The 15,442-nt window shown below is 40.5% G+C and overlaps 1 protein-coding gene across 1 annotated transcript in view; it reads left to right on the top strand.

The window, feature by feature from the left end:
* grin2aa (glutamate receptor, ionotropic, N-methyl D-aspartate 2A, a) overlaps positions 1–15,442 on the top strand; it is a 57,122-nt gene that overhangs the window by 22,785 nt on the left and 18,895 nt on the right. The window contains exons 5-10 of the mRNA XM_013913431.1: positions 780–982; positions 4,926–5,097; positions 6,516–6,669; positions 7,698–7,823; positions 8,153–8,382; positions 15,130–15,290. Coding sequence (XP_013768885.1) covers positions 780–982; positions 4,926–5,097; positions 6,516–6,669; positions 7,698–7,823; positions 8,153–8,382; positions 15,130–15,290 — 1,046 coding nt within the window. The remainder of the gene's footprint in view (positions 1–779; positions 983–4,925; positions 5,098–6,515; positions 6,670–7,697; positions 7,824–8,152; positions 8,383–15,129; positions 15,291–15,442) is intronic.

Raw genomic sequence — 15,442 nt, 5'->3', positions numbered from 1 at the left:
AACAGCTAAGATACTGCGCAGGACCCTCAAGCTCCCAGGCCTCTGGTAGAGGACCCGAGCTTGAAGGATAAACCGCCCGCAGGGGCGTGCTGGGTGTTATATATATATATATATATGTGTGTGTGTGTGTATACTTTATGTACGAACACACACACACATAGATCTACAGAGAGATGTCAGTAGGTAAAGATAAAAATAGCCCATAGGGGAAACTGTGACATCACAGCTCTGAAAACTTTTTGAATTATCAACAGAGTCCCAACTGTCATACTGTCACACTAAATCTCTGTTTCTGTATGGGTTTGCATGCATAGCAATATCACTGTGTGCATTTTGTGATCCAACCCTGCAGGCCATGCATTTAATATGCCGTGCTTTACCTTACATTCAAACAGGCATTTACTGTGGCCAAAGAGCAACATACAGTATATGCTGGCTGCAGCTTTTCCACAAAATCCTTTGTTTTATTTTGTTTTTTCTCATTTCTGCTGTATGTTATTAGGAAAGTTAAGTATATAATGGTCACTAAATCGCAACTGCAATTTCTTCACTGCTTTCACTTCATTTGTACTTATAACCATCTCCAACAGAACAGCGTGATAGTTTAGAGGTAAATGTGAGGCCATGAGTGTGACCCAAACAACAATCAGTCTATTGACTTCCAGCCTACTCAGTAATTGAAAAGCAATACATTGTAGCCCATTGGAAATGTGCCAGGTGTTCTATTTTTAGCCACCAGTTATTATATCTTGTTTCCTACTTTCCTCTTCTCTCACCAGATGGGGAAACTGGACAATCGTAGTCTGACACTGAAGTACCCCGTGTGGCCACGTTTCAACTCCTTTGGTGACGCTGAGCTTGATGACAACCACCTGTCCATCGTCACCTTAGAGGAGAAACCCTTTGTCATTGTGGAGGACGTGGAAAGACTCACTGGTACCTGCATGAGGAACTCTGTGCCATGTAGGAAGCATATCAAAGAGTAAGTGGGATATCTGTCCATCTATCATGCTGCAGTGTTAGCTAGATAGCTAAGTAAGCAAATGCAGTAAAGCTGCTTCACTGCGAATCACCAAATATTACTGGTGTAAAAATGTTTGATTAAATTTTGTGTTAACAGAATGAACAGACATCTGAAATGCAGTTATGTTCACAAGTATCTGTACAAGGATACAGTTTGTGTAGTTTTTTGGATCTGTGACTTAGTTTGATTGTGTGTTTTTTTTTAATTTGTTAAAGTTCAGATTTTTTTAACTAAAGAAAAACATTCTGCAGTCATTCACCTTAGTTGTCCTCCATAGTCGCCCAGAATATTGGTGTTGTTTCATTTTAAGAACTCTTATTAAGCATTCCAACAATCAGCTAACCAAAACGCAAGTTAAACACTTGGAATATCTACCTCAGCTGTCATGGAATAATGAGGGAACAGGCCTCACTTGGCAATGGAACTGCCTGTCAGTCAATTGTCCAATTATTTTTGAGCCTCTGGAAATAGGGCATTATGTATAAAAAATATCCCAAACAGTTAATGTACTGCTTTTGTTAAATCCCTTAAATCCCTTGAATGAAAGCAGAAAGTCTGCACTTCAGTCACGTCTTGATCTTTTGATTTAAAATCCACTATTTTGGTGCACAGAAGCAAAACTACACCAAAGAAATTAGTCATTGTCTTCAAATTTATGGTCCTAACTTACAAAATACAAAACATTTGGGTCTCATCAACAAGTAGCCACTCTGAACATCTAATTTTTGAGATATGTTATACCTACAGTATATATCACACCTCAAAAAACTCGATACCTGCTCCTACTAGGGACACACCCATCATGCAAGTGTAAATGCAGCCGTAATAAGCAAAACAAGGAAATGAGAACGAGATACAGTATTACCGCCTATGTCAATGATATATATTCAAGTATACAAGAAAGTTAAAAGAAAATGCATCCATTAAAATCATCTAAACCTAAGGCACAAAAATGTAAGTGTGTGTTACAGCTAGTCTTAATCTAACAAAGCGGTCCTGTAATGGCACACATGCTTATTATTGCAACACAATAAGCTGCACTTAAGTCATCTCACCCACTCTCTTCCTCCTTACCTTGTCTTGTGGAAAAGCACAACACAGTGAAATGGTCTGAAATACACTCTACTCGCAGTCTAACTGATTTACACGTAATGTTGTTGTATGAGAAGAAAAACTAAGGACTGCATAAAAGAAAGTTTCATAAGAGTGTATTGGATAATCAGAAGGTAATAAATTTACATCATCCGTATTTCATTTTCCACAGCGTCTCTGCGCTCCTCTGTCAGTGCATGCTGTCTCGCTCTCCCCTTTCTCTCACGAACACGGAAAGCGATGCAGTGTGCAGGCTTTGCAGCAGCTTCTTTCCTCCTGAAAATGGAGGTGGCTGCTGAACTCAGCATTTTACTTCCTTCCATACCATTTCTTGCTTCTTCTTTTTTTTCACTAACGCCAAAATACCTCTAGCCCCTTGTTATATTATATTCCTGGAGCGCAAACACACACTGTGGGTGTATGTCACAGAGTGACTTGAGTGGTGCTGAATCAGCGTAATAATAAATGATGTCTGGATCACGTACATTTTCATGGATATTTATTATAGATATTCATTTTTTCCACATGGAAATACCAGAAAATGTTAGGAGATCAAGTCTGGGCATTTTTCAGAGTTGCCCTTTCTCACATGTAGCAATCAGCAATGTTCTTGTTGCTAAATACTGGATCAATTTGGGCAAAGGAAACAGATCTGCGATGTCACATGTCACATGTCACACAGAGTCTAGAACAGTTCAGGGCTTTAATGTATGTGTGAAAAAAAAGGTCTACACACTTTGTGTCACTCGTTCAATGCGTAATGTCTGCAGCTCTTTTTGCGTCACACAAACAGAGTTGATTAAGCGGCGATAGTTTTAGGGAAGTGGCTGACAGTGATTTACATCCAGAAAACACTGTGAAGTGGGGCGGAGAGCAAAGCATCTCCAAGGAGGAACACAAACACACATTTACGAGCTCGTACGCTCTCTGTGGCCACATGTCCACTCACTCACAGGCCAATGCTGCTTTTTAGCCTCCCACAGCGCAATTCCCACTCAAGCATCCGAAGCGCCCATTTGGAGAAAGTGGGATAGATGGAGGGAAGGAGAGAGGCAGACCCGGAGTGGTGAACGGGGGTTGGATTGGGGTTGAAGGAGTACCCATGCATGCAGAACCAGAAATTCACTCATCCAGGCCTGGCTTAAGAGCAAGCCATACTTACACTAACGCTCTCATAGTCATACACAGACCCACACTTTCCTCCCTGGAGACCCCTCGGGCCCTGTAGTGTTTCTATATCAAGTTGGCCTGCCAAGTTCACAAACAGCCTCCATAACATCACATGCTCTTACTGCCTGATCTGTACAGTGGCCTGCCTAAATGGGAACGCCGTGTTTGTGAATGCAGCTAAGTTCTGGCCTATATGCTTACTCTGTCAGCTCCCACCATTCCCCACCAGCTGAATCTGCCAGAAACTTGGGTTATTTGTCCTTGTTTCGGCTAACATCAACCTGTTCCTTGTAGTTGCATTACATTTACCACAATTTCATTCTTACTTCAACATCACAAGAATATATTGCATATTGTGCTTAAAGCGGCCATGCTTGGAATAAAGACAAGAAATTTACATATCAAAGAGTACAGTGCAGCCGCTGCCTAGTGTGACCTCTTCTGTGGAGAAGACTAAGTTAATTAGCGCTTCTAAGCTCATACCACATTACCCACAGAACCTCAAGCCAGTATCTCTTTTTCTCCGTCCATCCACTCTGTGATTTTATTCCATTGCCACTGGTGTCCAAACTGTTGAGCTACTGTTGAAATGTGTGGATCAGGAAAGCAAAATAAAAAGTTACATTGCATTCGACAGAGCTGCAAATGCAATTAGGAAAAGACATTATTTTACACTAAAAAGGAGTCAAGCCCATTATTTTATTTCTTCTGTGATGGATTAAAGGTTGTTTAGTGTTTCAGTGTGGTGTTCAAAAGTTGCAGGTTTCATAGAATGACATTCATAACTGCTGACATATCGGCACTTGGCTCTTTTTCCCCCTTTCTTGTGTGAAACTGTTAGACTGTGAAAGTAAATGCCTTTCCAGTTCAAAGACAGGAAAGAATTCCACTTGGGGAGACATTTGTTTGACAGATCGATGGCGACTAGTGAGGGAGTTTGCGAAAAACTGGCAAATGTTATCTCTTTTTTCCTGGTGCTGCAGAATAACTTAAAAGTGACAAAGTTTCATCTCTGAAGGGTACTGCAGAGTCACAGCCTGATGCGCGGGGGTCCCCTCCTTACTTTCCGTCAAGTTTTTGCCCAGGTTGTTGTTACGGTAAAGGACGAGGTTATCGTCTTCTAATTAGCACACATCTAAAAGTTAAATGAGACTCCCAGGTGGCTCAAAGTTGATGTGCTCTTGTGTGTGAACTCTTCTGCTCTCAAATTCATATACACAGATGGTACAAGGCTTGCAGATGCAGCGCCGTCAAAATTTCCTTCTCCAGAGAGGTGTTGGGAGAAAAGGGAGCATATTTTTCTAATCTTCAGTCATTCCTGAATAGATTGACCTGAACTTAAAGGTGAAAAAGACCCAGGGTGATATTTGTTCACTGGTGCAATCACAAATTTAACAAACATGATGGAAAAAATGAAGCAAACAATGTTCCTTTTGTTTTTTAATGAATGAATGAATGAGGGTTCCCTACCTAAACGTGGATGTAAAAATGGATTTGCAGGCTATGCAAAGAGCTGGTATTTGTTCTGTCAATGTTTACTTCAATCATAGCGTTGATGCCATTTGTTTTTTTCCCACCGCTGACACCGAGCGAAAGACTAATCATCTGCTGATGGTCTTTGTGTTTTGTGCTTCTGCAGCAACACGACTGAGGCTGGTGGGACGTATATCAAGAAGTGCTGTAAAGGTTTCTGCATCGACATTCTGAAAAAGATAGCCAAGTATGTGAAGTTCACCTATGACCTGTACCTGGTTACCAATGGCAAGCATGGCAAGAAGATCAACAACGTCTGGAATGGGATGGTGGGAGAGGTAAAAAGAGCCTTTTTGTGTGTGTATATATAAGTGTGCCTGTGTTATTCAACTACCGTATTACTCATCTTGTTGGAAACTAAGATCATCACACATTGTGGAGATGTGCTTTGATGGAGCAGCACTTTGCTAATACAAAGTGATACATTTCAGATGAAAACATGTATTAAGGTTAAAGTTCATCCTCGTTCTTCTAAGTGGGGTACCTGCTGACCCCACAGGTATACCTTTTATGATATCATACAGGTGTTTCATTCTTTTATTCCAAATTTCCTTTCAGTTACTTGTTGCATGTTGGATGTTGCAGATCATCAAACAAATTTCAATTAGACAAAGATAACCCGAGTAAATCCAAAAGGCAGATTGATGATTAATGATGATTTGAATGAAGTGAAAACAGCTATCCAAACCTACCTGGCCCTGTGTGAAAACGTAATTGGATCGATCTCCAGTTGGCGTGTCAACTTATTCTTGGGCAAGATACTGAGCCATGAGTTGCCCTGATGCATCCGTTGGCGTATAACTGGTGTAAATAAAGTTCTTGAATCTCACATTTGCAAAAAATATCTTGCTGATCAGATGAACTTTTTTGAGTTTGAGTCCCGTTAAATCTAACACAACATTTAAACATGCAAGCCCCTGAACTAGCGATTCGCCAACAATGACCCCTATGTGTGATCAGGAGGTAAATATTGCAGGGCAACAAATGTGTGAGCAACCAAACCTCAGAACTGATGCCCACTGGAAAGTTTGATCTTAAGTAATCTGTAATCAAAGGCAGATTTAACTAAAAAAGGTGACCAACAATTTAAAATGTGCTTTTTTTTAAAGCAGACTGTTAGAATGATCATTTAGTTTTTCCAATTTTTTTATGTTTCAAAATAAATTTAAATATCGCCAGAGCAAATGTTCACAGAGTGTAAAAAACAAAAACAAAAAACAACTGTTACTATAGCAACTCAGACCTGAAGACCCAAGTTTCAGAGTTAATTTTAAGACTATAAACTTTGCATTTTTTAATGCTTAATTAATTCATTTTCTGGGTTGAATGTTATTTGTATTTGTTTTAATCCTATTTTGCACTACTGCTTACATATTGGCTACATTGATTAAATTTCAGTATGAGATTAAAAACTTTATTTATGTGCAATCAGTAATCTTTACATTCTTGTGCACAGATTTGTCAACATTTACTTTGGGTGGAAGAGACAACATGTAGTTAGCCTAATGAAGACATTTGTTCTACTCTGTGATAGCTATTGAGGGTGTACTCCACCTTTTGACCCTGTGACAGCTGGGGTGGAAATGGATCCAGATGGATGAATGGATGAGTAGATTGTAACTTTCTCTTCCTTTCTCCCCAATCATTCCTCTTATGTCCCTGCTCTCCTCCCTCCTCCTCCCCCTACCCTGAAAAGGTGGTCTATAAGAAAGCCGTCATGGCCGTCGGATCTCTGACGATCAATGAGGAGCGTTCTGAGGTCATCGATTTCTCCGTCCCGTTCGTGGAAACTGGGATCAGTGTCATGGTGTCCCGTAGCAATGGAACTGTGTCCCCATCAGCCTTCCTTGGTAATTGTCACCAAATAGCTGCTCTTCTCTTGTTAGACTGAGGAGAGAACAAGAAGAAAACCTGTCTTGTTTGCTTCTCTGGTTTGTGTTAGTATAGAACGGTGTTTGTTTTGAGTGTGTGTGTGTGTGTGTTCCCTCAGATACAGCACTGACAACATAATTCACTTCTGTTACACAGCTGTCAATACTTGCTCTTTCATCTGAGGGATTTAGCTGAATGCCCGCTTCCTGCCACAGCGACTCTCACTTACCTGAGAGGCACTTAACCGCAGGATTTTAACCTAAGAGACCACGGATATCCCCGTTATGGTTCCTCAGTCACGTTCATTTGATGCAGAGTGCTTTAACATTGACATCCACAACAGTTCGCGATGCCACTGACCCAATGCACACACAAGCTTACATGCAAATTGGCTGCAGGAATTTCCACGAAAAAGAGAAACTCTAACACACACAGCAAGGACGCACACGCAAGTACACATGCTGACATGCGTGGAAGCATGCAGTTAGTGGTGTGAAAATGGAAATTATAAGGGCTTAGCAGGAAAACCTCATAATGGCTGCTTGCCACTCTGCACATGCACACTCAAATGCACACATCCCGGTGTGCGGCCCTATGCCAGCAGTGCTCTCCCATACATTAGAGCAGAGTTTAATCTCTGCAGTAATGTTAAGGGCTCAGAGGGAGGACAGGAGTGCTGACACCAGGGCTTTCTATACTGTACCCCTTATTCCACAGCCAAATAGGAGGAACGCCAGTATATATGCAAGTGGTTTGGGGTAGGTGGGTGGGGTGAGATCTGTAGGGCTTCTGAACTTAGAATGGTCTGCTTGGACATGGAGTTCTTCCCTCAGTATGTGTGTGTGTGTGCATACGGTATTTCTGACCTGTTTATTCCTTCAGTTTGTGGAAAGACGAGGAGTGTGCAAATGATAAGAAAAAGTGACGGATAAGCTATAAAAAGTGCAGTATTAGCTAAGCATTAGCACGACCTCTGTTCTCTTGACTTTCTCTCTTTCTTTCACAGAGCCATTCAGTGCATCAGTGTGGGTGATGATGTTTGTGATGCTCCTGCTGGTGACTGCAATGGCTGTTTTCATGTTCGAATACATCAGTCCTCTTGGCTTCAACAGAAACTTGGCACAGGGAAAAGGTGAGTACGGACACTAAAGCTTAATTTAGACTTCTGCACTGATTCTAGCCTATGCCAACATTTATGCCTGTGTTGCTGTGGTGCTGCTGCGTGTAGTCACATTTCTAAGGAGGTACACGTCAAGTTATGCCGTAGGGTTTCAGGAGGGTTACAATATACCTAAGACATAAATTTAACACAGAAGCACAAGTCCACTGCTCTAATATTGGGTAGTTTAAATTGCATGTCACTTGTTCTACAAATAGATTTTGAAATATTTGTTTTCTTTCTTTCTAATTTTATACCATCCATCTCGCTTTCCCACACACACTCTCTTTCCTCGTTTTCAGACCCTCACGGCCCTTCCTTCACCATGGGCAAGGCAGTGTGGTTGCTGTGGGGTCTGGTCTTCAACAACTCTGTGCCGGTGCAAAACCCAAAAGGAACCACCAGCAAGTTCATAGTGTCAGTATGGGCCTTCTTCGCTGTCATCTTCTTGGCCTCCTACACTGCCAACTTGGCCGCCTTCATGATTCAGGAGGAGTTTGTCGACCAAGTCACCGGGCTTTCAGACAACAAGGTAACGAAGAACGAATGAGGTAGTTTTATGATATGTTTTTTGCAGGCCTTCAGTTTTATATCATACAACAGGATTAGAAAATCATCATAGGATGAAGGGGAAAATTAAGCATAGTACCTGTTTTTGTTGCGTGTGGCACTACCGTTCCTCTCACAAAGTTCCAGTCACCTGAATTCAAATGTACAAGTTTTACCGTTTTAAATCCAGCTGGAAATTGTGTTCTGTTGCTCCAGAATGAATTAACATGGGCTCTGTTTTATGCACTCAGAATCAAAATGACATGCATATAGAAAAATGCAGCAACAAACAGAAAGACTGGGATATTAAAAGAAAAGGTCAAGCCAAATGTAGTGAAACAGATTGGAGGGTTGGAGAAGGCTAGACAAAAGAGCAGAGTGCTTCCAAGGACAGAAATACAGATGTATTAGAGGCGATACTATCAAGAGAAGGCTGACATAGAGGGTTTTGACAACAAACAGACGGAGAGAGGGAGGGAGGGATGGTGTAAGAGGTACATCAATTGGCAGGAGAGAGACTGAGGACTAGCAAAAGGCCAAGACACACAAGATGGTACAAGACAACAGGCAGACAGATATGGGCCAGTTTGAAGGCTGAGGTAAGGGAAGAAAGGCATTAGGAGGGAGAAAATAGAATATGTGGAAAGACAGGGAGGGTTGGGAACGAAAGGAAACAGACAAGAAGGGCAAATGGCCGTTTAGACAGTTATGCTGAGAGAGGCTGGCCATCGAGCCAAATGCGACCGACAAAATGATGAAAAGCATTCCTCGTGCGGGGCCATGTTTTGTGTAGTTTACTTAAGGTGGGTTTAGACTGTTAGCAGGCACAAACAGATGCACTCTACTGTACCTATCAACCTGAGGGAAGGATGTAACACCACTAGTGTAAATTCTTATACTTTGGTACAACCATTTCCTTTAATATGCAATTATAATCATTTTATATGATGAGGCAAACACATTTTTTTCTAAAAGTAACATTTTTTTCTTCCAAAAGTTGTAGGACCAAAGTGCTTCACAAAAGTGCACACACATACACACAACACTCTGGTGCATCAGTGCTCAACGAGATGAAGTTTAAGATTGCATCACTGCCCTCAATGCATTTGGGAAATATAGGCATAGTTTCCAAAGCAGGCTTTTGCCGTTGTTAGTTACCATCCCTAAGTTTGGTGCTTTACCTTTAGCTTTCTGGCTAGCTTGCTGTAGCTGTGATAGCATACATTCCTGTTGAATATTAGTAATGGACAGCGGTGTGAATCAGATAGCTCCCCTTCGCTGTCTTGTTATATCAGTGCGTGTAGGTGTGGTTACAGCTAATATGTATTTAAGCTAATGATGATGACAGATCTTTAAAGGCAGCAAATAGTTTACTACCACTCAGTCTGAAATGTTAGTACTGATAGTAGTGATATATGTACAGGCTCATCTCTACCATATACTTATGGTGCTCACAAACTATGTGCAGTGGACAAGATTTTGCACTTTCTAATGAAAAGTGGCAGCAGTGTAGAATAGGCTGGGTATCGTCACTGATTTCTAGAATCGTTTTGATTTTTCTATCTATAAAAAGAAAGAAGATTTTCCTGGCAAATGAATAATGCAGAAAACAGAGATTTTTAGATTGGAAACTGTTCTTGAAGTACAGAGACAGAGAGGTCTGCATGAAGTGTGATTTTATCGTGGTGGAAGCAAAACAGGAAAGGTCAGAGGGAATTCATGACGATGTTTATGTGAAGCAAAGTTTGGATCTTCTTTTGCTGCTGGTTCGGTCAATATTTTTTGGAGAGAGATAAAAACCTGCAGCTTCAGAATCAGCTCAAAAAGGGCGTAAACACAAAGCGCAGACCCACAGAAACATCAGAATCAGCGAGCTGTCGGCTTTCAGCCCCGCCTGTGTCCGTGCCGTCGGGTGAGAAAAGCGACATCTCACTGATTCTGATCCGTCGGCGGGTCCACGCTTTGCTTTTACGTCTTTGTGCAGAATCCGTGTACCTGCTCTCATTTACTGTTTTAGCTGTTTGGTGGTTGTTGAAAGTTTGTGAGGTTTAACCTGAGATTCTGGCGTTTCGTGCAAAATACATTCATATTTAAAAATCGATTCTGGATTTTATTGAGTCAATATCACGTTATCCAAGCTAGAATCGATTTTAATCGATAAATCGATAATCAAAACCCACCCCTAGTGTAGAAGCTAGTTTAACCAGTGATTGTTTTAGCATCGCTGTTAGCATTGCTCAAAGATCATAATAAGTTATACAGGCATTATTTTACAGACTTTGTAGATTACATTTGGTGGATGTTTGTGCCAAATCTAGGAATAGAGAGCTTTAAGAATTGTATGCAAGTATAAATTTAAGTTGATTACATTAGTCACTAACAGAATTCTTAGAATGGTCTGTGAGACACCTGTGGGGAAGTACAATAGAATAAATTACTGGTAAATACATGTAAGTGTTTCTCCTAAAATTACACATTAACTGCACGACTGGTCGATCGCTGTGTCACATTGTTTTAATTTTAAATTCCTACTAACTGAAGCCTTCAAAAAACGTTTTGTTTTTGTTTTTAAAAAAGTGTCTTTTACATATCACTTTCTTAAAGCTGCAGTATTTGTGCATTGTGTCCATTTCAGTCAATGGTGACAGGAAGAGCTGTTTTTATTTGTTTTAATAATTGATGAAGAGAAAGCAATGGATGTTTACTGAGCTGTTAAACTTGTTCTCTAAGCAGCCTGCTTCATGCACAAGTGGAGAGCAGTCAGTTAACAGGTCTTTGGTGTTTTATGGTGCATGGGGATTTGTCTTTGCAAATCTGGCTGCTCTTTCTCTGCTTTTCGGTTTTGTTTCGGTTTCTCAGCATTATAAAATTGCTTTTTGTGAAGCCTACAGACTTTAAATTTCAAATGTAAACAATCTGCTGCTGTTGTTGGAGCTGTAGTAGCTTTCAGCGGCATTATGATGAAAGAAATAACTAGGTTCTGGCACTTTCCACATGCATCTACTTAGAAGAGATTTAAAACATCTCAATAATGTTAAAAAAACAGTCACATATGAGCAAAACATGTAGATTTGTAGACATGTAGACAAACGCTGGGAAGCAATGGGACATGAAAATGTAGCATGGAGACCCCTAATGACTCAGTCACTAAAAATAGGATGGCACAATACGACCACTTTTGATCGCATGGCAATTACAGAGGTCACCTGGTGGGAGGCAGCCTTCGTCCAAACATTGACTGTCTGACTGCAATCACTCTCAGACAGACTAGTGACGGTTTGCAAATAATTGCAGTCTAGTTCATAAATGAGTACAACTTTTCTGCAATGTGCCTCACTCTACGTAAAAGCAAGGTTGCACAGTGCCTGCTATAATTCAAACATTTTGTTTCAAATCTACGAGGTTCTGAGTAGACAACAAATGTAAGTTGTTAATGTAAATTTCTGTTTAATATGAACAGAACAGATTTGTGATTTTTGCCAGTTTATCTCAGTTAATTGAAGTCATTCCATTTATTGGCATTTTGATGCACCAAAGTCGCTTTGAAGGCTGGTGTGATCGCAGATCTGCTCTTCAACCATTTTAAAGGCAGCGAGGTTGCAAGTTCATTGCAAATAGTCTGAATAATTTTGTTCATGTCATGATCTCCACTGTTTTATAGCATAATATTTACACACACAGAGAATAAAAAAACATAGTAAGACATGTATCCGTCTGCATGCCAAATATCCTCGGGCAAGATACTAACCCCAAGTTGCTCTCCAATACATCCATCAGAGTGTGAATGTCTCCGACTGTTCGGCAGGAACCACTTAAGCATAGAAAATTGTGAATGAGTGAAGGAAGCATGTTGCATAAACTCCTTTGAGTGCTCAGGTAAAGTAACAAACCGTTATACAAGAACCAGTCAGTTTATAGTGATTAGGAGATGGAGGGGAAAGCAGAAGCAGAACAGACCAAAGAAGACCTGCAGGACAAAATAGAAGAAAATAAAGGAGTAGGGTGAGTTAATAAACATGGCAAAAGCAATGAGATCGATCAAGGTTTCATGATAACCACAGACATTTGTAAGCAATATATTTATATGTTGCACAGAGTTACTATAATTTTATTGTGTTTTATTTTATTTGTTTTTATTCCATTTAGCTTGCGTAGGTTTGTAGGTTTGCTCCTTTCTGTGGTTTGTGGAGTCAACTGATACTCACATTGCCATCCAGTGTCTGTAAACATGTAACCTGTGCCTTGTTTAAGGTGAAAGTTTTTACGTATTTAATAAAACATATTCCAATTATAGTTATGTAACGTACATGGACATAATGTGTAGACTCTCAGTTTTCATTTGAGAGTATCCACATTCAAATTGGATGAAGGGTTTAGGAGTTTTAGCTCATGTGACATCCTTTTTTTTAAATGAGCAAAAGTAATTGGACAATTGACTCGAAGGCTGTTTCATGGGCAGGTGTGGGCAATTCTTTCATTATGTCATTACCAATTCAACAGATAAAAGGAAGATTTTGCTGTGAACAGACACTATGTGGAGGTCTCCATGCAGGTGAAACAAGCCATCACTAAGCTGCAAAAACAGAAAATAAAACATCTGAAATGAAGAGAATGTGTTAAAAAAATGCTTTACTTCCTCATTTTTATACAGTCTTTTTGTTCAACCCACTGAATTAAAGCTTAAAGTTTGCACTTCAACTGCACCAGAGTTGTTTCTTTTAAAATTCATTGTGGAACAGAAAACAAATATTAGAAAAAAAAGGTCTCTGTCCAAAAATTTATGGACCTGACTGTATATGTTCACAGTTTTATTACAGATTATTTAAGGCTTTTGATGTTGGCGTTTGACATTGAGCTTAGTTAATAAGAATAATTTGTGTGATACCTTTACATATCACTTTGATTTTAATACCTATTATTAGCACCTATACACCCTACATGCACTTACAGTACATAAGGAGAAAAGTGTTCTCAGGCTGCTGAGAGAAATTTCTCCTCTGGGTTTTGAGTCTTTTACCCAGGTAACTGGATTTTGTCCTGTGAGAAACCTTCATATTTTAATTAGATTAGTGATTATTACAGTCATTACACACATTACCAGATTTAGGCCAGATGACTCACTTCACTCAAAGCTCACCTCTTACTGATGCTCTCCTTTCCCCATGGCATTGTATTGAAATGTAGTTTAATGTGCAGGGTTTGCGCAACCCTGCATATATTTGATCCAAACTGTGATCTCTTTTTAAAGCTAATCAAACAGATTTTGGCAGCTAACCTGCAAGTAAAAGTATACTGCTGTATCAAGGAAAAGACGCTAAAGTACATCTTATGGATAATTTGGTAAGACCTGGAGGTTTCTGACAGCATGGCAGTATTTGAAAGTTGAGAATACATGCTTTTTTAAAAATAGTCTTTGGAAACCCTGCATCAGAAAATCGTCCGGAAATCTTGCCAGAAAGCCTTGACGGACAACAATCCCCACGATCTGGTTGTGGCTATGTTGCAGGACGGTGAGTTCTTTTATCTACACCTATCTTAGCCTCAAATCCTCTCCTGCCTCCGCTCCTTCATTTTGTCGTCAGCTCTGCATTAAGCTTTCGTTAGCAGCAGCTGGTGCAGTTCTTAAAAGCCCTTCACTGGTAATTATCAAGCAAGAGAAGAGTGCTTTTCAAGTCTGAATCCCAACCCGCCACTCCACCACACCCCTACCAGCCCCTGTCACCCCCCTCTCACTCCTCCTGGGACATTTACCCTCTCCTGACCTAAAAGCTTCTATTTAACCTTAAGAAAGGCACAAATGAAGAAAAGATGAAGAAGGAGAAGTAAACAATAGCAAGGACTGTGGGAGGAGAGAATGTCTCCTAAGGGCTGTTGCTTGTCATGCTGACAAACACACTGTGTGACATCTCCACTAACATATGAATGCGCACTCGTATGCACAGCGCAGTTTGACTTGTCGACACGCGCTCACGCTCACCCTGACCTGATTACACAGCAGAGACACATATATGTGCCGTCAGATGCAGCATGTATAAACGCTTAGAAATATGCTCAAATATATTATGCAGATTAGTTTTTGATGCAAGCAAACAGTGCATCGTTTTTGCAAACAATCAAGCAGATGAGTTTTGTGTATGTTGAACAGACAGAGAAAACAACAGGAATGCTAATAATCTGCTAATGAAATCCTCCAGTAGCAGCCTACAAGTGGAGTCAATCATGTGTTGTATGAATACGTTAAAGCAAAGTAAAGTAAGCCTGTAAGCGTTTGAGATGACATGCAGTGTTATGTTTCTGAGAACCGCTTTAATAATATGGACTGAAACCGTCGGCGCACAAACTAGCACAGCATGTGGTTAGAGTGAGGCTCATAAATACACACTTGTAATTGATAGGGTTTGTCTGCTTCTGGCACCGAGGGCAGATTGTTACCACAGTGCTGGAGGGTTGGTTTTTACCTCAGCTACAAGCACGCTTGGACAAAACTCTTGACCTGTACTCTGATACACTGATTATACCTGAGAGGGGGTTTGTGGAGGAGGCAGAGAGAAATGATGGGAGAATTTAAAAAGAAAAGAAAATCAGCGAGTGGATGGGAAACTACGGCACCAGTGGTTCCTTCAGTAAGGGTTGCTCTTGAAGTGTTGTGGGTTTTTTTTTTTAGAAATTCAAATGAAGATGTGTAACCTCAGCTTTTCCTTTTCCTTCTCCATTGTTCTTCTCATCACAGTTTCAGAACCCATATGCTTATTCGCCTCCGTTCCGCTTCGGGACCGTTCCAAATGGTTCCACTGAAAGAAACATCAGGAAGAACTATCCCGCCATGCACCAGTATATGGTGAAGTATCACCAAACTGGAGTCCAGGATGCACTCGTCAGCCTCAAAACGGGGTAAAGAGACACTTTGTGTGCATGGGTTTTTGTGAGTTTGTTGGTAAGTGCACTTTTACATCATTCATATGTGTGTAGTTTTTTGTGAAAACCTAGGCCTGTGAAGTGTACCTCTTTCATGCCTGAATGTATCCACGCTTGTGTGTGTGTGT

This window comes from Pundamilia nyererei, unplaced genomic scaffold (assembly GCF_000239375.1).
Source record: "Pundamilia nyererei isolate P.nyererei 1_Seehausen unplaced genomic scaffold, PunNye1.0 scaffold00132, whole genome shotgun sequence".
Classification (NCBI taxonomy): Eukaryota; Metazoa; Chordata; class Actinopteri; order Cichliformes; family Cichlidae; genus Pundamilia; species Pundamilia nyererei.
This window is presented reverse-complemented; position numbering and strand designations above follow the sequence as displayed.